Source organism: Rhinatrema bivittatum, chromosome 4, assembly GCF_901001135.1.
Source record: "Rhinatrema bivittatum chromosome 4, aRhiBiv1.1, whole genome shotgun sequence".
In the NCBI taxonomy this organism is placed as follows: domain Eukaryota; kingdom Metazoa; phylum Chordata; class Amphibia; order Gymnophiona; family Rhinatrematidae; genus Rhinatrema; species Rhinatrema bivittatum.
The window spans coordinates 216,903,544-216,927,543 of NC_042618.1; the positions used below are offsets into that span (position 1 = coordinate 216,903,544).

General features: G+C 44.0%; 1 protein-coding gene across 3 annotated transcripts in view; it reads left to right on the forward strand.

Moving 5' to 3' along the window:
* The window catches only part of PAH (phenylalanine hydroxylase), a 126,853-nt gene that overhangs the window by 36,386 nt on the left and 66,467 nt on the right, over positions 1-24,000 (forward strand). For all 3 annotated transcript variants that reach the window (XM_029599684.1, XM_029599685.1, XM_029599688.1), the window contains exon 3: positions 19,423-19,606. In XM_029599684.1, coding sequence (XP_029455544.1) covers positions 19,423-19,606 — 184 coding nt within the window. The remainder of the gene's footprint in view (positions 1-19,422; positions 19,607-24,000) is intronic.

The following is a 24,000-nucleotide window of genomic DNA, read 5'->3' on the forward strand; positions in this document are numbered from 1 at the left end:
AAATATTTTATTGGTGTTTGGGACATTTCAAAAAAATTTTGTGAGTTTTTAATTATTCGATCTTTTATTAGTCATCTGTTTCTGGAATATTTTTACTAGTATGTTTTTACTATTATGATTATGTATTTATTTTATTTCTTGATTTTATTGTTTGATGTTTGAGGTATAGTGATGGTTCTAGTATTTTACTACTGCACTGCATAGAGAGTCTGGCTTCTTGTGGTTTCCAGTTTAGGTTTTGTCACGTTTATATTTCTACTTTATGGTTTCTGTATTCTGTATTTGATGAGGGTCTGTTTATGTTCTGCATGAGTGACTGATGTGAGCCATTCTCCTAATAGGAAGGGTTTTAGGGCTTTTGGAGGATCAAGCCCATAACACATGGGCTGTGCATGGGTTAGAAAAATGGACGCTCATAAAAATTGAGCGTCCTTTTTCCTAACATGACTGCTGTCAAGACTTTTTTTTTTCATGTTGCTGCTTTCTGTGGTTGCTCCAACTTAATATCATCATCATACTAAGTCGGAGGAACAATAGAAAAGCAATATTTTCTGTAAACTTTTGGTGCTCCTCAAGACTCAACATCAGCTCCGGGGCTGGCGTTAATTTTTGAGGGTAAAAATGTGTGCGTTGGGTGCACATTTATTTTTTACATAAGGGGGTACTAGCTAATAGCCTCATCAACATAGAATTTACATGTGATGAGCGCTATTAGCTACGCACTAATTTTGGATGCACTAATCCCCTTATTGCATAAGGGATTATGGAGGCGCGTCCAAAACATGCATCCAACTGCGGGTTAATCTGTGCGCTAGCCCGAGTGCATGGTATTGCATCGGCTTTGTGAAAAAAAAAAAATGTGCACTAAAATAGCATACATGGCAAACAATAATTCATTCGTTTTTTTCTGTCATTTCAGATGAGAAATGATACCAACTAATATACAATGATACAACTAATATTGTGATGCATTGCTTTCATGTCATTTTAAAGCCATAGTACATCCCTAATAAATAGCGCAAATTGTCAAAATGCAACAATGTAATTTGTGAGCTGTAGTAATGCACTCCAAGGGTTGAGGATATGGCTGTCTTTCTATGTAAGGGACTCGTTCTACACAGGTACATCTCAAGTTTTGTGGATATCTCATAGGAATATCCCATATTTCTGTGCAGGATCTTAGCTGGATTGTAATGTTTGTGAATAAAAAGTCTTTCATTTTTCAAAGGAAAAGAATTATTCCATTCTGGAAGGTTTTAGAGCTTAAAAAAAAAAAAAAAAGAAGAAGAAAACAAAACCAGCATTTGGTTAACTGAAACCCTGCCTTTCTGAGTTACTTCCTAATCTGACAGCTGTTTTAAAATGTAATAGGGAAATGAATTTAGGGATTGTGTTCTGCTTAACCATATTAAAAGACAAGCAGGCAAGTTTTACTTCAGCGAATGATCAGCAGAGACGGCTAGATAAGAATAAAGATTAACGAGGAGGTCTCTACTACTTAGTAAATAAATCTGTCTTAAAAAGTTGAGCCCCCTCCCCATGTACTTCATAACCAAAGTAATGATATTCTATAATATAATTAAAAGGACATCTTTTTTGCAGTACAGAAACTTATACAAGTACAACAAATTGTTTCTCAGGGCTTTTAACATCGTTAATTGATTCTTTGCATCTCAGGCACTCAGACTGGGTTGACATCGCTGTAAACAACAGTTGGTGAACGTGCTTTTGACCTTTTCAGCTCAGCAAACTCTTTAAGTTCACCAGTAATGCCAGGGCGGGTGGGTTGGGGGAACTACTATTAATCATTCTGTGGCTGCGAAGAACATGGAAGGATATTATAACCCAGGTTTTGACCCGATATCATCCTTTGCCTTGCCAGAGTGTGTTAAGTCAAGTCTTGTCCCCTAAAGACAAGACCAACAGAAAACAGTCATGGTGCCCTTAGGACCTTGATTTCCCCATAGACACAGAATGGGTTAAAAGTCTTAGTAAATCAGGCCCTTAGTCATTTCAGTGAACAGTCTCTTGTAGCTATTCAGATTTTTTTCCACTGAAACTGTGGTTTTTTTTCATATGCTCATCTCTTATGGCAGGGCATACTGATGTGTCCTGTCAGGCAGAAACAATTATTAACAGAGAAGGAATAAGTGAGAGGCACAATCCCCCTGGTTTAATGGACCCAGTTAAGCTCTCTTATATGTTTATCAATTTATTTCCACAAATTTGTATTCTGCAAAATTCCAATGAAAATTGAGCAAAGCGGATAACAAAACATTCACACATCTGCACAAAGGAATGCAAAACACAAAAAGCAAGATAAAAACATTAAAAGATGAATTTTAAGAGACCTACGCGTGCCAAAGTCGGGAAATACGTGGGTATCTCAGGCCGGCGCACACCGCACGGATTAAAAAAAAACACGCAAGTGCGCGCATATCTCCTGGTACACGCACAAATCAAAAGGTTTAAAAAGGGGGCAGCGCATGGACGTGGTCTGGGCGGAGCACGGGCGGGATATGGGTGTTCCAGGAAGTTGCCCCTAAATATGTGCGAGAAGTATTTAACAGTGGGCTCTGGCAGAATAATGCTGGGATGAAGAGACACCCACTCTCCCCACTGTTACCCCTACAAAATGCTTTTTCTGCATTGGAGAATGAGGAAACCTCAGCAATAGATAATGAAGTGATTTCTAAAAGTGAAGTCACACACAATGCATCCAGAAGCCCTTCAACAGAATCAAATGTCATAAAAAAAAAGCTGCTTCTGCTGGGAGACTCAATAATCAGAGGAACCAATTTGGGAGCACATTTTGATGGTGAAACAACAGTTAAATGCCTTCCAGGTTCCTCAGCTAGTAGAAAGGCAAGCCATTTCATTGAAGAAGAAAGTAGGACATTTGTTATCAGTGTTATCATCTATCTGGGGACCAATGACCTCAATAGAAATGGCATCCATGAAGTACAAAAAGATTTCCAAAATCTAGAAATGCTGATAAGACACACTGCAAAGACTATTGTCTTTTTGAAAGTATTACCTGTTCATGGAAAGGAAAATGAGAAGCAATGCCATATAGATAATTTCAATTCCTGGCTCAAAAACCTGGTGCACAGAAAGTGGTTTGGGGTACATTGGTGGCTAGGGTCGTGTATGGAGCAGTAAAAGGCTTTATGGTAAGAATGGCCTACATTTGTCTGTAACAGGAAGGAGGATGCTAAGAAAGAAATTCAGATCATATATTATCAGACATTTAAACTAAAGAATGGGAATGGAGGGAGATGGCCAATGAAATTGAAATGTCAGCCCCAAGCAATATAGGAAGTGGGAGGAGAAAATAACAAAATTAATCAGTACAAAAAAGCAGAAAAAAGTGTCTAGGAAATGCAACAAATCAAGGGAGAAAAATTGGAAAACTATGACTACAAATGCTTGTAGTTTGGTCAATAAAATCCCAGACCTGCAGGCCCTAACGGTGGAGGTGGACTTGGACATTGTTGCTGTTATGGAGAGATGGTTCATGGACTCTCATGATTGGGATACAGCCATACAGCCAAAGAAATGGCAGAAATATTAAACAAATACTTCAGTTCGGTATTCATTAAAGAAGACCCTGGAGAAGGACCATCATTAGCTAACAAGACTGTGGATGGGGGTGCAGTAGACAAAACTCTGTTTACAGAGGAGAACATATGGGAAGAACTAGGAAAACTGAAAGTGGGCAAAGCCATGGGGTCTGATGAGGTTCATCAAAAGATACTGAGGGAGCTCAGAGATGTGCTGGTGGGTTCACTGCACGACCTATTCAATGGATCCCTGGAAATGGGAGTGATGCCGAGTGACTGGAGAAGAGCAGTAGTGGTTCCGTTTCACAAGAGTGGGAGCAGAGAGGAGGTTGGAAATTACAGGCCGGTTAGCCTCACCTCGGTGGTGGAAAATTAATGGAGACTCTGCTGAAGGAAAGGGTAGTGAACTATCTACAGTCAGGAGGATTACTGGACGTGAGGCAGCATGGATTCCCCAGGGGAAGGTCCTCTCAGTCAAATCAGATTGATTTTTTTGATTGGGTAACTAAAGAATTGGATCGAGAAAGAGCACTCAATGTCATCTTCTTGGATTTCAGCAAAGCTTTTGATACAGTATTGCATAGGAGGCTTGTGAATAAAATGAGAAGCTTGGGAGTGAATGCCAAGGTGGTGGCGTGAATTACAAACTGGTTGACGGACAGAAGACAACGTGTGATGGTAAATGGAACATACTCTAAAGAGAGAACGGTGTTAAGCGGAGTGCCACAAGGATCGGTCTTGGGACCAGCCCTGTTCAATATCTTTGTGAGAGACATTGCAGAAGGGATAGAAGGTAAAGTTTGTCTATTTGTGGACGGCACTAAGATCTGCAACAGAGTGAACATGCTGGAAGTAGTAGAGAGGATGAGACATGATTTAAGGAAGCTTGAACAGTGGTCGAAGATATGGCAGCTGGGATTCAATACCAAGAAGTGCAGAGTCATGCATCTGGGGTGTGGTAATCCAAAAGAGCTGTATGTGATGGGGGGTGAAGGGCTGTTGTGCATGGAGTAAGAGAGGGACCTTGGGCTGATAGTGTCTAATGATCTGAAGATGGTGAAGCAATGTGACACGGCGATAGCTAAAGCCAGAAGAATGCTGGGCTGCATAGAGAGAGGAATAACCAGTAAGAAAAAGGAGGTGATAATCCCCTTGTGCATGTCCTTGGTGAGGCCTCACCTGGAGACTATATCTCAAAAGGGAAAGAGACAGGGTGGAGGCGGTCCAGAGAAGGGCGACAAAAATGGGGGGGGGGGGGAGGGGTCTCCATCAAATGTCTTATGAGGAGAGATTGAAAGACTTAAATATTTATTTATTTATTTTATTTAGCATTTTTTTCTATACCGACCTTCAAAGTTAAATACCTTATCAGGTCGGTTTACATCGAACAGGGACATAAACAGTAAACATAAACAACTTATTATAATCAGGAGAAAAACAAAGTTACATTTAACAAGGACTGCAAAACTTGGAAGCTTAGAACAGCTGGAAAGAAGGCTTAAAAGGGTAGTAAGTTAAGAAACTAAGACCTAAAAGTCCGTGTTAGTGCTAGTTGAGCTGTTATGAAAGTACTGATGCTTGTGAAGTATTTAGAGAGGATCTGGGTTCCATTGCTCATGAGCCGGTTCATCGTCTAATGTGTGTCTGAGGGGTCCGGGAAGGCTTGGCGGAACAACCAAGTCTTGAGTTTTTTCTTAAATGTTACTAGGCAGGGTTCCAGCCTGAGATCTGCTGGGAGGTTGTTCCAGATGGCTGGGCCTGCTATAGAGAACGCTCGGTCTTTGGTCGTGATGAGGCGCGTGGCTTTGGTTGTGGGGGGTTGAAGTGCTCCTTTGTAGTTTTCTCTAATCGGTCTGCTGGAGGTATGGAGTCCGAAAGGGATTTCGAGATCGAGGTGAAGGTGATTATGGATGGATTTATATATTAAAGTGAGTGATTTGTGCAGGACTCTGAAGTTGACTGGTAGCCAGTGTAGGTTTCGGAGGATGGGAGTAATATGCTCTCTCCGGCTGGTGCTGGTCAAAATTCTGGCCGCGGCGTTCTGTATCATCTGCAGCGGCCTAGTGGTTGAGCTGGGAAGACCTGTGAGGAGAGCGCTGCAGTAGTCTATTTTAGCGAATATTAAGGATTGGAGAACTGTCCTGAAATCATGGAAGAATAGGAGAGGTTTGAGTCTTTTTAGTACCTGTAGTCTGTGGAAGCAGTCTTTGGTTGTGGTGTTGATCATTTTCTTTAGATTGAGGCGGTTGTCTAATATGACCCCGAGATCTCTTACATGAGTATGGGTGAGATGGGAGTTGTGGTGTGAGTTGCGTTGGGTCTGTGGAGTGAGGTTGTCTTGGTTGGAGGAAATGAGGAGTAGTTCAGTCTTTGAGGCATTGAGAACTAAATTAAGACTGCTGAGGAGACTGGTGATAGATTGTAGGCAGTTGTTCCAGATCGAGAGTGATTTGGTAATGGATTCTGTTATGGGAATCAGAATCTGCACGTCATCGGCGTAAATGTAGTGAATTAAGTTGAGACTAGTTAACAGATGGCAGAGGGGGAGGAGGTAGACGTTGAATAGAGTGGGAGATAGTGATGATCCTTGGGGTACACCACGGGAAGAATATGTCGACGGCGATTCTTTATTATTAATCTTGACTTTAAAGCTTCTATTACTAAGGAAAGACTTGAACCATCTGTGGGCTGTTCCGGAAATGCCTATGTCTGACAGGCGATTCAGGAGGATGGAGTGGTTGACGGTGTCGAATGCCGCCGAGATGTCAAGGAGAATTAGAAGAAATGAGTGGCCTTTGTCCAGCCCCATAATAATATGGTCTGTTAGAGAAATGAGAAGGGTTTCCGTGTTGCGTGATTTGCGGAAACCATATTGGGAAGGGTACAGAAAGTTGTGATCCTCTAGGTAATCTGAGAGCTGGGAGTTTACCAGTTTCTCTGTAAGTTTGGCTAAGAAAGGAAGATTGGAGATGGGGCGGAAATTAGCTAATTCGCTAGGGTCCAGGTTGTGTTTCTTCAGGAGGGGTTTAAGGGCTGCGTTTTTTAGACTATCTGGGTACATTCCTTGACTTAAGCAGCAGTTAATGATGTTGGTCAGTGCTCCAGAGATTGTGTTTGGGATAAGTAGCAGTAGTTTGGAAGGAATGCTGTCTGCGGGGTGGCTGGATGGTTTCTGCTTTTTAAGGATGGATTCGATCTCTTTGGTGGAAGTTAATTCGAAGTTGTCCAACTTGACTCCCTTAAGGGTGTGTGTGTTGCTGACCGGAGCGGGCGGTATGGTCTTGGTTGGAAGGAGTGCTAGAGTATTTGCAATCTTCTGCTGAAAGAATATGGCTAGTTCATTTGCTTTAGATTGAGCCTGTTCGTCAGGGATCGTTGGTGGTAGTGGCTTTGTGATTTGTGCAACATATGAAAAGAGAGCCTTTGCGTCATATTGGAGATCGTGGATTTTATTAGCGTAGTATTCTTTTTTTGCTTTTAGAATTAATGACCTGTATAAATGTAGAGTTCCTTTGTAAGTTGATAGGGTAGATGGGTTGGGGGCTTTGCGCCAACTGTTTTCTTTGTATCGTAGTTCTTGTTTTTTCTGTTTGAGTTCGCTGGAGAACCAAGGTTGATTTCCTTTTTTTGTTGGATTAATTACTTTGGAGACTGCTGGGCATAGTTTGTTTGCTACTGCTTGTGTGATCTTGTGCCAGGAGAGCACAGCTGAGTTGGGGTTAGATAAATCCAGGTGTGTAAGTTCCTTGGTGAGCTGTTCGCTGAGTAAGTTTGAGGCACACAGTTTCCTGAAGTGGATAGTGGAGAGGTGCTGAGGAGCGTGTGATTGTTTTTTTATGGAGAGGGTGGTTGTTATCAGGAAGTGATCTGACCAGGGGATAGGGGAACATGTGGGTTCCCTGGTGCTGGAGAAATTGGAGTTGATGAAAATAAGATCCAGCGTATGTCCTGCCTTGTGTGTTGGCTTGTTGATAATTTGGGTGAATCCCAATGCACTGATGGCGGTGAGGAGTGTTTCACAATTGGCTGAGTAGTGGGCGGCATCGATGTGGAGGTTAAAATCTCCCATGATTATGGTGGGAAAGTCTGAGTTGATGTGCTTCATTATGGCTTCGATGAGGGGGGAGGCGTCTGCTTCTAGTACTCCTGGAGGTGCATATACTAAGAGAATCTGCAGTTGGTTTGATTTGAATAATCCCAATTCTATTTTGGATTCTGACTTGATTGTGTGCGATGTTAATCTGAATTCTTTCTTGGAAGCTAGTAGCAGGCCGCCGCCTCGTTTTTTGTGTCTGTGAATTGAGAAGAAGTCGTATTTGTGCGTGGGTAATTGGTTGATTAATGCTATGTCAGAGTTTTTTAGCCATGTTTCTGTGATGGCACAGAAGTCAGGGTTACTGTCCAAGAGATAGTCGTTGAGGATATGAGTCTTTTTTGTCAGAGATTGGGCGTTGAATAATGTTACAGAGAGCAAGGTTAGCCCTAGGAAATGTGTCAGTGGCGTGATCATGATTGGGATGAGAGACCTGGGAGTTCTTGCCGGAGATTCTTGCACGTGAGGCATGCTGCGGAGTTGGCGGTGGTATCTGATAGGGATGTGTTGTGTTATCATTTCTTCAGGGGTAAGGCTGGTAGTGTTGTGGTTGAAGAAATAGTCTTATGAAGGTGGAGGGTCCTGAAGGCGATCTATATGGAGAAGACGCTTTGGTGGGATTCTGATGAGGGATGGGTGAACGAGGAATGTTTGGACTGAAGGTGTATTAGGTTAAGCTGTTGAGACTGCTATAGTATTTGTTGGTGTTCGCTGGGTTAAGCTGTTGGTGTTCGCTGGGTTAAGCTGTTGGTGTTCGCTGGGTTAAGCTGTTGGTGTTCGCTGGGTTAATGTATACCCTGGAGGAGAGTAGGTTTAGGGGGGATATGATACAGACCTTCAGATACCTGAAAGGTTTTAATGATGTACAATTGACAAACCTTTTCCGCTGGAAAGCAATCAGTAGAACTAGGAGGTCATGAACTGAAACTCCAGGGAGGATGAGTCAGAACCAATGTCAGGAAATATTTCTTCATGGAGAGGGTGGTGGATGCTTGGAATGCCCTTCTGGAGGAAGTGGTGAACACAAAAACAGTGAAAGATTTCAAAGGGGCATGGGATAAACACTGTGGATCCCTAAAGGTTAGAGGATGGAAATGAGGAAATGAGTGCATGGGGGTAACTTGCTGGTGTGATGGTTACTACCCTTAACAAAAAAGCCTTCAAACTGTTGATGCAACTCTATTATTGCTCTATGATGTAACTCAATTATTGCTCTCTGCTTTAATGGCAGGAGGAAAAGGGGAATTAGATTCAGACAGCAACCAACAAGGACATTGAATTTTACAGTCTGGGAAAAAAATAAGCTTGGGAGAAAACAAGCATGGGGGTAACTTGCTAATGTGGCTGCTGTTACTACCCTTAATCAATAAGCCTGATACTTTTAATGCAACTCCAACATTGCTCTCTGCTTCAACGGCAAGAGGTAACAGCGACTTGGACTCAGTCAGTAACCAACAAGGGCCCTGACTTTGATGGTTTGGGATACTAAGTATGAGGTTGACCTATATGGTGTGGTAGATGGTACCATAAGCTAGCTGGGTAGATTGGTTAGTAGGGATGTGAATCGTTTTAGGAAGATTAAAATTATCGTCCGATAATTTTAATATCGTCTTAAACCGTTATGGAACACAATACAATACAGATTCTAACGATTTATCGTTATAAATCGTTAGAATCGTGAGCCGGCACACTAAAACCCCCTAAAACCCACCCCCGACCCTTTAAATTAAATCCCCCACCCTCCCAACCCCCCCCCCTCAATAACTTAAATAACCTGCGGGTCCAGCGGCGGTCCGGAACGGCAGCGGTCCGGAACGGGCTCCTGCTCCTGAATCTTGTCGTCTTCAGCCGGCGCCATTTTCCAAAATGGCGCCGAAAAATGGCGGCGGCCATAGACGAAAAAGATTGGACGGCAGGAGGTCCTTCCGGACCCCCGCTGGACTTTGGCAAGTCTCGTGGGGGTCAGGAGGCCCCCCACAAGCTGGCCAAAAGTTCCTGGAGGTCCAGCGGGGGTCAGGGAGCGATTTCCCGCCGCGAATCGTTTTCGTATGGAAAATGGCGCCGGCAGGAGATCGACTGCAGGAGGTCGTTCAGCGAGGGTTCCGGCACCTCGCTGAACGACCTCCTGCAGTTGATCTCCTGCCGGCGCCATTTTCCGTACGGAAACGATTCGCGGCGGGAAATCGCTCCCTGACCCCCGCTGGACCTCCAGGAACTTTTGGCCAGCTTGTGGGGGGCCTCCTGACCCCCACGAGACTTGCCAAAAGTCCAGCGGGGGTCCGGAAGGACCTCCTGCCGTCCAATCTTTTTCGTCTATGGCCGCCGCCATTTTTCGGCGCCATTTTGGAAAATGGCGCCGGCTGAAGACGACAAGATTCAGGAGCAGGAGCCCGTTCCGGACCGCTGCCGTTCCGGACCGCCGCTGGACCCGCAGGTTATTTAAGTTATTTGGGGGGGGTTCGGGAGGGTGGGGGATTTAATTTAAAGGGTCGGGGGTGGGTTTTAGGGGGTTTTAATGTGCCGGTTTTTTCGATTTTTCGATTTTTCGATTTTTAACGATTTTTAAACGATTTTTCACGATATTTTCCCCCCCCAAACGGCAACAATACGATTCCCTCCCCCTCCCAGCCGAAATCGATCGTTAAGACGATCGAGGACACGATTCACATCCCTTGGGGTTTTTTTTTTTGCTGTCTTTTTCTATGCTTCTATATTTCTATATATTTACATGCACAAGCACGTGCTGGGGTCCCCTACTGCATAACTTTACTTCTGCTATGGACGGCGTGTAAATATTAAAATAAAATAAAGTGGGTGAGTCAGCGGGGTTTTAAAGGTCAGGATTAAAAGGGTAAAAAGGAGGCTACATAACAGGGGGGTTAGGAAGTCCAGTCCGTTAACTGGGGAACTGGGAATGAACTGGGAAAAAGGACTATTATGTCGGCATGCAATTTTTTAAAAATCCCCCCCACTTACATGATAGAGCTGGCATTTGCGCGCACATGCGCGTGTCCACATGTAACGCACACACGTTATAAAATGGCCGTATGCATTCTCTTGAGCTGGCATACATGCGCACATGTGCGCGGGCCCGGCTGTTTAAAAGTTACCGTCCCCATATTTGCAAATGCTTGTCCAAAATATAAAACTTTCATTTTCTTTCTAAATCTCAGATAGTCTTCTTCCCCTCGCAGCTTGCCAGGTAATGCGTTCCACAAAACTGGACCAGCAACAGAAAACTACCTTACCCTAGATTCTTGTAGCTTACAAATTTTATGAGAGGGTATTACTAGCAGCTTCTGTCCTGATGAGTGCAGTTCATGAGAGGGCACGTCCAAATGTACCAGGTTATAAAGACAATAATATACTCCATTATAGACAATCATATACATTACTATAAGAATTTTAAATTGAATCCACTGATCTACAGGAGCCAATGTAATTCCTTCAAATGTGGGGAAATACACCTCTTATATCCTGCCCCTGTAATCTTCCTAGTGAAAGCATTTTGAACTAGTTGTAGAGCTCATAACAAATTTTTTAGCAGGCCTAAGTGTAAGGAATTACAAGAGTCTGCATAACTTAATACTAGTGCTTGCAAAACTAGTCTAGAATCCTCCTTCACAATGCAATCATCCGAAGTTTAAAAAAAGAAATCTTAGCAATATGTTTTATCTGTGCTTTAAAATCTAGACAGGAATCCAACAAGAATCCTAAATTTCTAGCTTCATATGATTCTGAGATATCCTCCTAATACTGGTGATCTGCTAAGCATCAACTCTGTTTTCTTCACATTAAGACCATGGCTATTAGCTGACATCCAACCTGGTGTGGTTCCAAAACAGTGATTAAGAAAACTCTCAAGAAGACTCCCATCAAGTTTGCAGGACACACAGAACTGAATATCATCTGTGTATATATCATATCACATTCCTGACACTCTCTTTCCGAGTGCCTGTGGATATGGATTAAATAAAACTGCAGAGAATGCCGAGCCTCACAGAACCCCTGACTCTAAAGCTTTCCATGAAGAACGCTTATTTATCCCTATCCTCGCCCGATGCCTCATCCCTATCGAAAAGAACCATCCAAGAACATCACCTGTCCCAAACATTCCCAGCTGAGACAAGATCTTATGAATAATAGTATCAGATGCAAACAGACAAATCCAGCTAATCAATAGTATGCACTAGAGATGTGAATCGTGTGCCCGATCATTTTAACGATCAGGTTCGGATGGAGGGAGAAAAAAATCGGATCGTTAGAGATGTGAATTGGAATCGGTTCCGATTCCAATTCACATCGTTAATTTTTTAGTGAGGCCTGAGCAGATTAAAAAAACCCCACCCCGACCCTTTACAAATGACCCCTTTGCTCTCCCACCCTCCCGAACCCCCCCAAAATGTTAAATTACCTGGTGGTCCAGTGGGGGGGGGGGGGGGTCCCGGTGCGATCTCCCGCTCTCGGACCATCGGCGCCATTTTGGCTACCACTGATAAAAATGGCGCCGATGGCCCGATAAAAAAAAACCCACCCCGACCCTTTACAAATTACCCCTTTGCTTCTCCCACCCTCCCGACCCCCCAAAAAACCTTTTACATGTACCTGGTGGTCTAGCGGGGGGTCCGGGAGCCATCCCTTCAATCATACCCTCGGTGCCGGTGCCGGTGCTGGACTGGTTTTAAAATGGCGCTGATCGCCTTTGCCTCACTATGTCACAGGGAGCGACCGGCTATCTGGCTATCTGACTTACCTGAATAAGTAGTGCTTTTAAAGCCCCTACTTAGCCAGATTAATCGGAATTTAACTGCTATACCACGTATTTTTACTTCTAACTTTAAAAATATACAGGCAGAGATTTTACCTGCATAATTTACCCACATAAGTTGGATTTTACGTGTGTAAGTCGAGAGATTTTCTAACATGCGCGCAGCAATGAAATTTCCAGTTTTACCAATTAGCCTACCAGTTCACCCAGTCCATCTGCAGGCCATCAAGACCCTTCTGGATCTTCAGCTTCAACTCCCCCTATTTCACCCAGAGCCCCCACCCAGTCAGTATTTCACTTTTAAGACGTTTGCTGTCACTTACTCCAGATATAGAGCAGGTGTATAAATTTATGCATGTAAGCTGTCAGATCTACACATGTAAATTGTTTACAAAATAGTAACCTATAAGTATAAATGTTGGTACCTCCCTGGAGCACTCCCAGTCCGCCCCTTTTTTACACATGCAAATCTACTCGCGGATCCTTATTGCATATATTTTGAGGTTTAAAAATTACCTTATATGCGAGTATATGCTATTTACACACGTATTTACTGATTTTTACATGCACAGCTTTGAAAATTCATTTCTAAATGAATAAAAGCCAACAATGCAATCAGTTAGGACTCAGTCCTTTGCCCTTTTATAAACTCATATTGATTTGCATCTGGAACATCATGCTCATCAATAAATGCCTCCAATTGAATGTAACATCTGTTTTTCAAGGATTTTTCTTAGTGTTGGTAAATGAGAGCTAGGTTGGTATTTGGAGTTATCATCTGATGGCAAATCCAACATCTTTTTTATGGGATGAATGACAGCTTCTTTAAAACAGGAGGGGAAACAGGAAACAATCCTGCAAAATCCTTATAACCCAAAATGGGCAAGGAAGCAGTCCCCCAGCTAGCAATTTTCAGTTGAGAGATTACTTTTGAAACCTCCATTAATGTTATAGGTTTAAACTGGGCTCATCTCACAACAGAGCTGAACTCAAATCTGCTAAGTTCATTTTTGGTATCACTGCAAAAATATTTTTGACTTTTATCAGCCAAACAGAAACACTCACACCATCATTCTCTGGATGACATGGTTTCTTATATTTCTTCATTAATTTATGAACTACATAATTCAACCCTTTTTCTGGTTGATAAAGTTCCTTATCTGAGTGGAATAATACATTGTTTTGTCGCATGAATTGTCAACCTGTACATCCTCAGAGTAAATAGATAACAGTCTTTACTGTGACTGATAGGTTACCGAAGGTGCTCTCTTTCTCATAATCCCCTTCTTTTTTAACTCAACTCTGTGGTAAAACAGGGGGCAGAATTTTTGCTACCTCTTTTCCGACTTGGTTATTTCTGGAGCCACCTTATTAAATGTTTTCTGCTTAGCTGGTCTCCAGCTGTCTATGAAGTCAATAACATTGCCACCAGAAAACATATTAAAAAGACTGCAGCCTTTCTTTTTAAAACCTCTGTAGATTTAACTTTGCCCTACCACTTTCTTTATCCTAGTGCATACTTTTTTTATGTTCTTATCTCTTTTTGCAAGCAAGGTATTGCAAAAGTGGGTATATATGACATAAATATAGCTTTCACCAGCTCTTCCTGGCAGAAAAGTGGGTCCAGCGTATGTTCTGCCTCATGTGTGGATGGATGAACCATTTGAATCATCCCACGAGCTCTCCTTTCAGTTAAAACTTCATCAGCAATATGTGACTCACTATCATCTACATGCAAACTAAAATCCTCTAAAATAAATTATTTATCTCCAAATCTAAGCCTGATAACAAGTCAGCCAGCTCCAGCATCACAGTAGAAGAGAGACTTGGGAGCAATAACTCAAACAAAAAAGCCATTTTAAAAGTGCATCAGTATACCTTTCACTCCCTAAATTACATTTTATGGTTATCTCTAAGGAATTAAAATTGACTTAAATATAACCAACCCACCCCCACCCCCACCTCTCTTCCCAATCCAGACTTGACTTTCCCAAATAAATCCTGGTGGACACATCTGATTGAGTAACACCCCATCTGCTTCCATATGCCAAGACTCTTTAATAAAAGAATATCTGAACCACGTGTCACAATTAGTTCTACAATGTGTGTCCCTTTCTTCCAGGCAGACTGAGCATTGGGATACCTAACATTCATCTGATCTAAAAGGAGCAGTTACAAGGATTAAAAGTTTGCATGTGGTGTGGACATTATTTAAAAATACCATTTTGAAGCCCAGATAACCTGCATTACATGCATTAAAATAGGCTGAAGGAAATCCAAACAACTGCCAGCTTGGTTTAATGGTGAGGTAAAGGAGGCAATTAAAGTTACAAGGGCATTGGTCAAAAAATGGAAATAGGAAATAGGAAAAATGAAAATAGGCAAGAACATAAGCACTGACAAGTTAAATGTAAAACAGTAGTTAGACAGGCCAAGAGAGACTTTGAGGAAAAGCTTGCCAGTGAGGCAAAAACTAATCATAAAAACCTTTCGAGTACATTTGAAGCTTGTGAGGGAGTCAATTGGGCCACTGGATGATCAAGGGGCAAAAGGGCTGCTCATTGAGGACAAGGAAATTGCAGAAAAACTGAATGAATTCTTTGCCTTGATCTTTACAGAGGAGAATGTTGGGAACATACTCACCTGAAACATTCATTAATGTTAGCGATTCTGAGCAATTAAAACTAATATCTGTGATAATGGAGGATGTAATAGAGCAGGTTGACAAACTAAAGAATAACAAATCACTGGAACTGGATGGCATCCACCCCAGAGTTCTAAAAGAACAAAAATATGAAATTGCTAACCTGTTACTAGTGATCTGTAACCTATCATTTAAAACAGTTGTGATTCCTGAAGAATGGAAGGTGACCAATGTGACGTGATGCTGATTTTTAAAAAGGGCTCAAGGGGTGACCAGGAAACTACAGGCCAATGAGCCTGATGATAGTGCTGGGTAGAAGCCATTCTTAGAAACAATATCACTGGCCGTGGAGAAGGGTCAAAATATTTTTAGCAAGGGAAGTCTTGTCTCACCAATCTTTTAGAATTTTTGAAGGTGAAAATAAATATGCAGATAAAGGTGAGCTGGTTGATATAGTGTATTTAGATTTTCAAAAAGCATTTGACAAAGTCCCTGTTAGGAGTCGCGGTACTCACCCGCTCCTACGCAGCAGGAACACCACCAGACTCAGCTGGTGTGCAGTGGCGGGAAGTAACGGTCCGGCGCTCATTGATGACATCACTCACCGGCCCTTCTTAAGCCAAAGCCCTGCACTGGTTCCTTGCTGCAGCAACATGGCGTGAAACGGTCCCACTGCAAGTTGCTACTCTTTGCATTGTTTTGTCTTGCTCCCTGCTTGTTCCCTGCCTCCTTCCTTGCTGTAGTTCTTGTCCTGTTCCGTAGCCCCTCCTTGCCTTGTTTGTTCCTTGTCTGAGTCCTTATCTTCCTCGTCGTGTTACCCTTGGCTTGACATCCTGGATCCTGACCCTGGCCTGGACTTGGATCTTCCTTGATCACTGTCCGTACCTGACCTCTTGCTTCGGAACTGACTCTGTTCTGTCTACCACCTGCCCTGATTTCTGGCCTGATACTCGTCCCTGCTGTCTGACGTCTGCCCCAACCGTTGGCCTAGTATCTGCATCTGTCATCTGCTGCCTGCCCCAACTCTCGCCTGGATTTGGTCTCGCATCTTCAGAGAGCCCTAGGGACGCACCTGAGACCTGCTGGACACCAGAACCCAAGGGCTCCACCTGCAGGGGAGGCAGCTAGTATTGGCAAAGCTCCAGTCCGTCTCACTGCAGGGCTTCTCTGCCAGCTGTCGGCGGGAGCCTAGTGGACTTACTCACCAGGCAGCGCCGATCACCCCACAGTACCAAGGGTCCACTATTCCTGTGGGCATTACAGTCACCCCTGAGAAATTCTTCAGAAAATAAAAAAGTCATGGGACAGGAGGCAGTGTTCGATTGTGGATTGGTAGCTGGTTTTAGGGCCGGAAACGGAAGGTAGGACTAAATACACTTAACATGGGTAAAACCTTTGGACAGTTCAAAGGCAAATGTAGTATTTTAAGTTTCAAATGCCATTTAATGTGTGTAAAGTGCATTTATACATGCAAAACCCAGTTTTAAACAAGTATGTTTTTTTTAAAACTCAGGCCCTTTATGCTCACTTGTTGCTCACAAAGGTGTTGACAAAGGAGAAGGCCCTTTAATGGGCCCTTTGGCGAAGGCCCACCAGATGCTGAGTGATGTCGCTTATAGGGTGTGGAGCTAGCAGCTGGGAATGTGGCAGCAGCGGCTTCAGCTGGAACAGGGTTTTGGCCAGGAAACCTCTCTCAGTGCCAGGTCAAGGGCTTCATGCCAGATTGTCCTCAGCAGCAGCAGTTCAGAATAAATTGCACTGTGCTGCTACTGCTATGGGCCACCCCTTTTTTAGGCCAATGGTGACGCCTAGTGATGTCCCTTACAGGGGTGGAGCTAGCAACAGGGAATGCAGCAGCAGTGGCTTCAGCTCTGAGCCTTAAGTTAAAAAACAAACTGTTTCCACTAGGGGGTGGGAGCAGTAGCAGTTGATAAGGAAAGGATAAGACTGGGGTTCTCCCAACTTTCGGCATCTCACACACACACACACACATTCATACACACGAATGCATGCACACACACATACACACACACACAAACATTCATAAACACGAACGCATGCACACATGCACACACACCATTCTAGCATACCAAAGATAAAAAAACTAACCAAGCCAATAGAGACTTTTGCACACTTCAGCACTCCATCAGAAAAAGAGAAGCCAAAGGAAAGGAAAACAGTAAACGCTTAGACAATCCAGAAACGGCACACTCAAAACTCAATCTCTCTTCTCTCATCTCTGTCCAAGCACAATCCTATCTTCTGTATCTCTCCACATCCTCCTTGTGGCACTGAGAGCAAGTGGCAGTTAAGGTCTGGCTTTTATTCTTTTCTAGACGGATGGCCTTTTCTGTCAAAATTTTGCTGGTCTTGCTTAGTCCAAATACTGTGCTGCTGTTATATTTCCCAGGCGAGAAAAAGTTATCATGTGTGGTACTGCAGTAAAAATGCACACTTACAGGTCAGGTAGAGCTTACAAGCATTGCTCGTCCCATACACATTTAACAGTTTTTGTTTTTTTTTGGAGGGGGGTGGAGGGAGAGAGAGAGAGAGAGAATATAAAACTCTATATCTCTCACTGTCAGAGGAGCACTTGCAACTCAGGGTGGGTTTTGGGGGGGAGGGGGCAGTGTTCCATTGGTCTGCCTAGAGCGCAAGGGTCTGTAGACCCTTGTAACACTGCCCCTCCCAAACCCATCCTGAGTTGAAAGTGCCCGTCTTACAGTGGGAGATATATATAGAGTATCTTATTGTCCCTCTCTCTCTCTTCTGCGATTATGTTATTAAAATATGTGCGTAAAGGCTGTACACATACGTGCGGCAGGGACATCTGAAATGATATGCATGTACTTGCATGCACGATATAACATGAAGCATGTTTCTGGGCGCATGCGCGCTCCTTTTAAAATGTATCTGTTAAATGGCAGCTTTCAAATCAGTGCATGTGCGCACATTTGTGCACATACCTTGGCCCACACCCAGGGACATGGCCATTTCATAGCATATGTACGCATATACATGCATAGTATAAAAAAGCTTGGTGGCGCGCAAAGATGCACCAAATTTTAAGTGGGCGCGTGCATTTGCGCGTAAATGCTGCTTCTACCACATAAATTGGGGGATTTTCAAAGGGCTGCACGCTAACGGTGTTCCCAGTTTTACCAGTTCGTTCCCCAGTTTGCCCAGTTAAGAGAGAGAGCCTCCAAACCCCCCCTAGTTTAATAACCTTCATGCCCCCAGTTAGCATCGACCCTTAAAACCCTACAGATCTGCCTAGTGTTCTTTATTTTTTAACTCACACGTCATCCATAGCAGAAGGAAAGTTACATAGCAGGGGGCCTCAGCGTGCACAGGGTCACATCAGTATTTACGTGCACATCTTAAGTTCACGTCTCAAAATGCCCATGCCTCGCCCCTTTTGAAAATTTTTTTAGATGCGCGCTTTGCAGGAGGTACACGCGTATCTCCGTTTTTAAAATCCGCTCGATGCAAGCAAGCCTGACTTCCTCGTGTATCCCCTAATTAATGCATGCATTAGGCTTTTAAAATTCACCTCAATATTTTTACATATCAATTCCCAAGTACATACATTGTATCAGAGGTTGGGGTTACTTTGCATGATAATTTTGGTAGCTCAATTATGGTAAATGATGAAAATGATCACAGTTTAGTACAGCGGCTCCTAAGGAGTTAGATGCAATAAGCTAACAAGCATTAAAATTTGCAGGGTAATGTAAGTTCTGTACCAGTTTTAGTACACTTGGTGTATGAGGCTGTAATGTACAAAATAAATAAAATGCAGAACACTTTTGAGTTAAAGCACCATGTAAGTAGCACATAGCTTTATGTTGTGCAACCTGTGTTTGCAAACCGAACACTTTTTGGACTAGAGCAAATGTTTTGATAAATCGGCCCTGCATTGTCTATCATGTGGTGGAGACAAGGATGAGCTGAAACAAGGAGCTTATGGGGGATGAGAGAGAATACAACTAATAGAAATAAACCTGTTGGGAAATAAAAATCCTTTCATCTTACCTCATGCGCACATGTCATTTTGTGCATTTTCTTAGTAGTAAAGTCACAGAGTAGCTTGGCAGTGCAGAGGGAGAATCTAACACTTAAATGGACATTTCAGATTTGTTTTAGATTAGATAATATAATTCTTATGATAATACAATAATTCATAGCTTTATACACTATGCCCTCAGCAGGGGATCTTCTGAAGGTCAAAGAGTTTTAGGTGGGGATCCTGAAACACTGCTATAAGACATTTGATCCAGAATTAAGATATAGTTCTGTTTTGTCATCTGCAATCCATGTTATTAATATCTGTACTGTCTCTCCATGCCCATAGGAGAAAGATATCAGCCTGACCCACATTGAATCCAGACCATCTCGTCTCAACAAAGATGAGTATCAGTTCTTCATCAACCTGGATGACAGAAGCAACTTTGCCCTAGACGAGATTGTGAGGCGTTTGAGGAAGGACATTGGCGCCACAGTCCACGAGCTTTCCCGGGACAAGAAAAAGGATTCTGGTGAGAAATAAAAGGAATAGCACATTGATCATCAGGCAATTGTCAGTTTATATTAATGGACCTAAATCAGAGGCTACATTGATAGCTCTTCAGAGGCCTCCTTGTGAAATTGGTTGCTGTCCTCACTAGACAGCGGTTGTGTCATCACAAAAACAGTCGTCATGCTTGGTTGTAATTGGCATCACCCTAGTAGGTAATTTCAGCAGAAAGAGCAGGAGCACATGGGCATGGAATTCGAATTCCCTTGTCGGCCTCTTGAGCAGGTCCTCCTGGTTAGGCTGAAGCCCGTTGGCAGTGGGTCGCTGTGAATGCCGGCGGTGACGCTGCCTCTGTCTCTCCTGTTCTGTGGAGCTTTTGCTGAGTTACTGTCAGTCTGACACTCATTGCAAGCTCCTGGTGCACTTGGAGATGTTAGTGAAACAAATAGTCCTAGTCTAAGATGCATATTTCTCATTTTATTAATAGGAGATTTTTAATAAAGTTAGGCTGAATAATTACTTCCAGTCCAAATAATGTCTTTACTGTATTATTTTTATTATTTTTTTGAACATATTTCTCTCTACGCTACCTGCTAAAACAACACTCTAGAAGTATTAGAAAAGTCAATCTAGTTGTAGGACCCTTTTAACATATGGTTAATTACATTATGGGGGCAATTTTCAAAGCCATTTCCACAGGTAAAGCAGTGCTTTAGCTGCGAAATTGTGGTTGGTTTTTTTTTTACAATTACCCACATCTGTTTGTGGGTAGATGGGTGAAGGTAATGTCACCAGATGTATATTTTTACCCATACGTGGAGGAGGAATTCCTAGGAGCAGGGTTGGGGTGGGGATTGATGCAACGCACAATGTTTGGATTTTCAAAAGTATTCGCCTTGTTTTACTTGGTAAAAAATGTATTAGCTCAAAAAGGAGGTGCAAATGTGTGCAAGTACTTTTTCCATAGGGAATTTTTAAAGTAAAATATGCACATACATTTACTTTGAAAATTAGTTCAAATTATGGAGGTAAAAATATCCACATACTTTGCAGATATGCAGGCAGTAGGAAAATTGTAGGGATGTGCGGAGCAAAAGTTTATGTTCATAAGTCCATAAGTCGAAAGGGGGTCCCATTTGCGGTCAATATGGACATATGGAGAATTCCATAAGTTGAGTCCTGACCCCCCCAAGCTGGCCAAAAGTTCCTTTTGGGCCCAACGAGGGTCCCGGAGCAAACCCGCGGGGAATCACGTGACGCCGCGTCACTCCGACGTGGCACCGACGTCACGTGCTCCTCGCAAAGGAGTTCAGAAATGGCGTCCTGACTCCCCGCTGGATCACCAGGGAGTTGTGGTAAGTCTTGGGGGGGGGGGGGATTAAGGAGGGTGAGGGGTTTAAATTTTTATTTAGGATCAACAATCGCGATTTCCAACGTATTCAACATAGCTATGTTGAATAAGTTGGAAATCCGATCGTTTTCGCCTCATCACTTTTTTAAGTTAAAAAAAAAAAAAAAAAGTTGCGTTTTACATTTAAGTTCAAAACGAATGCACACCCCTAGAAAATTGCTTTCTATGACTGTAACTTTTAAAGCAGCGAGTGGGCACACATTGGTGCATCTGCATCGATGCGCACCCAGGAACACGGTGATCTTATAATTTGGGCGCACATATACCTGCATGTTGGGTGTGTGTCTAGGCTTGTAAATCCTGTTTCTACTGCATAAGTCAGTGTATTTTAAAATCGGCCCACGTCCATGCCATGACCAGTTTCACCAGTTTGTTCACCCAGTGTGGAGTGAGGTCCTCCAAACCCCCCTGGTTTAATAGCCTGCACTACACACAGTTATCCAGATATTTTAAACCCTTCCAAAACAGCGTTTTTGTTTTTATAACAACTTACACCTACTCCATAGCAGAAGTAAACATGCGGCAGTGGACCTAGGCGAGTGCCAAACACACATAAATATTTGCATGCACATCTCTTGGCCACACTCTGAACTGGTCATACTAGAGATATGAATCGTGTGCCCGATCGTTTTAACGATCAGATTCGGATGGAGGGAGAAAAAAATCGGATCGTTAGAGATGTGAATTGGAATCGGTTCTGATTCCAATTCACATCGTTAATTTTTTAGTGAGGCCTGAGCAGATAAAAAAAACCCCACCCCGACCCTTTACAAATGACCCCTTTGCTCTCCCCCCCTCCCGAACCCCCCCCCCCCAAAATGTTAAATTACCTGGTGGTCCAGTGGGGGGGGGGGGGGTCCCGGCGCGATCTCCCGCTCTCGGGCCATTGGCGCCATTTTGGCTACCACTGATAAAAATGGCGCCGATGGCCCGATAAAAAAAACCCCACCCTGACCCTTTACAAATTACCCCTTTGCTTCTTCCACCCTCCCGACCCCCCCAAAAACCTTTTACATGTACCTGGTGGTCTAGCGGGGGATCCGGGAGCCATCCCTTCAATCATACCCTCGGTGCCGGTGCCGGTGCTGGACTGGTTTGAAAATGGCGCCGATCGCCTTTGCCCTCACTATGTCACAAGGAGCGACCGTCGCTCCCTGTGACATAGTGAGGGCAAAGGCGATCGGCGCCATACTGGCAGTCGATCGCCTTTGCCCTCACTTTGTCACAGGGAGCGACGGTCGCTCCCTGTGACATAGTAAGGGCAAAGGCGATCGGCGCCATTTTCAAACCAGTCCAGCACCGGCACCGAGGGTATGATTGAAGGGATGGCTCCCGGACCCCCCGCTAGACCACCAGGTACATGTAAAAGGTTTTTGGGGGGGTCGGGAGGGTGGAAGAAGCAAAGGGGTAATTTGTAAAGGGTCAGGGTGGGGTTTTTTTTATCGGGCCATCGGCGCCATTTTTATCAGTGGTAGCCAAAATGGCGCCGATGGCCCGAGAGCGGGAGATCGCGCTGGGACACCCCCCCCCCCCCCACTGGACCACCAGGTAATTTAACATTTTGGGGGGATTCGGGAGGGTGGGGGAGGGTAAAGGATTGGTTTTAAAGGGTCGGGGTGGGTCTAGGGGTTGTTTTGGTGTGCCAGTTTTCCCGCCCTCCCCCCAAATAATTCCCGTACTCGATTAAATGATTTTTCACGATAAATCGAGGGAATTCCTATTGTATCAAGTCCCTTACCGATTAATGACGATTTTAAAATTATCGGACGATAATTTAAATTGTTAAAAAATGATTCACATCCCTAGGTCATACCACACCTCCTTTTTTAAACTGAGTGAGATGTATGCACAGTGGGAGATAACACATGCATCTGGGTGGCTTTTAAAATTCAGTGGGCACACGCAAACCCCACTTTTGTACACATCTCCTGATTTTGGCATGCGATGGGCTTTTAAAATTCACTTTTATTTGTTCTGTATAAAGGAAGTAATCACTTATTATTTGTACAGCATTCTGTACAGAGGAGTTTAGATGATACTTTCAGATCAGACAATGGGGTTTGGAAACCCCCTTGCTTCCCTATCATATTTGTTTTGTGACACAGTAGAGTGGTGTTAAATGTGTGTAGAAAAACATTTTAATTTAGATTTTTTTTTCATTTTATATTTTATTTGTTTTAGCACACACTAACTGGTTTAGCACATACTAATAATATGTGTTAAAACAATTTAGCCTGGATTTAAAATGAAGAAATCAAAATGAACATTTTGGGGCGGATTTTAAAACGAGCGCGAATAGCCTACTTTTGTTTGTGCTCCAGGCGCAAACAAAAGTACGCTGGATTTTAGTAGATACGCGCGGAGCCGCACGTATCCGCTAAAATCCTGGATCGGCGCGCGCAAGGCTATCGATTTCGTATAGCCGGTGCGCGCCGAGCCTCGCAGCCTACCCCCGTTCCCTCCGAGGCCGCTCCGAAATCGGAGCGGCCTCGGAGGGAACTTTCCTTTGCCCTCCCCTCACCTTCCCCTCCCTTCCCCTACCTAACCCACCCGCCCGGCCCTGTCTAAACCCCCCCCTTACCTTTGTCGGGGGATTTACGCCTCCCAGAGGGAGGCGTAAATCCCCGCGCGTCAGCGGGCCTCCTGCGCGCCGGGACGCGACCTGGGGGCGGGTCCGGAGGGCGCGGCCACGCCCCCGGGCCGCCCCGGGCCGTAGCCACGCCCCCGGGCCCGCCCCCGGAACGCTCCCGACACGCCCCGAAAACGCTGCACGGTTCGGGCCCGCCCCCGACACGCCCCCTCCGAAAACCCCGGGACTTACGCGAGTCCCGGGGCTCTGCGCGCGCCGGTAGGCCTATGTAAAATAGGCTTACCGGCGCGCAGGGCCCTGCTCGCGTAAATCCGCCCAGTTTTGGGCGGATTTACGCGAGCAGGGCTCTGAAAATCCGCCCCTTTGTGTGTATGTGTGTGTGTGTGTGTGTGTGTGTGTCATTTCCAATCAGAAG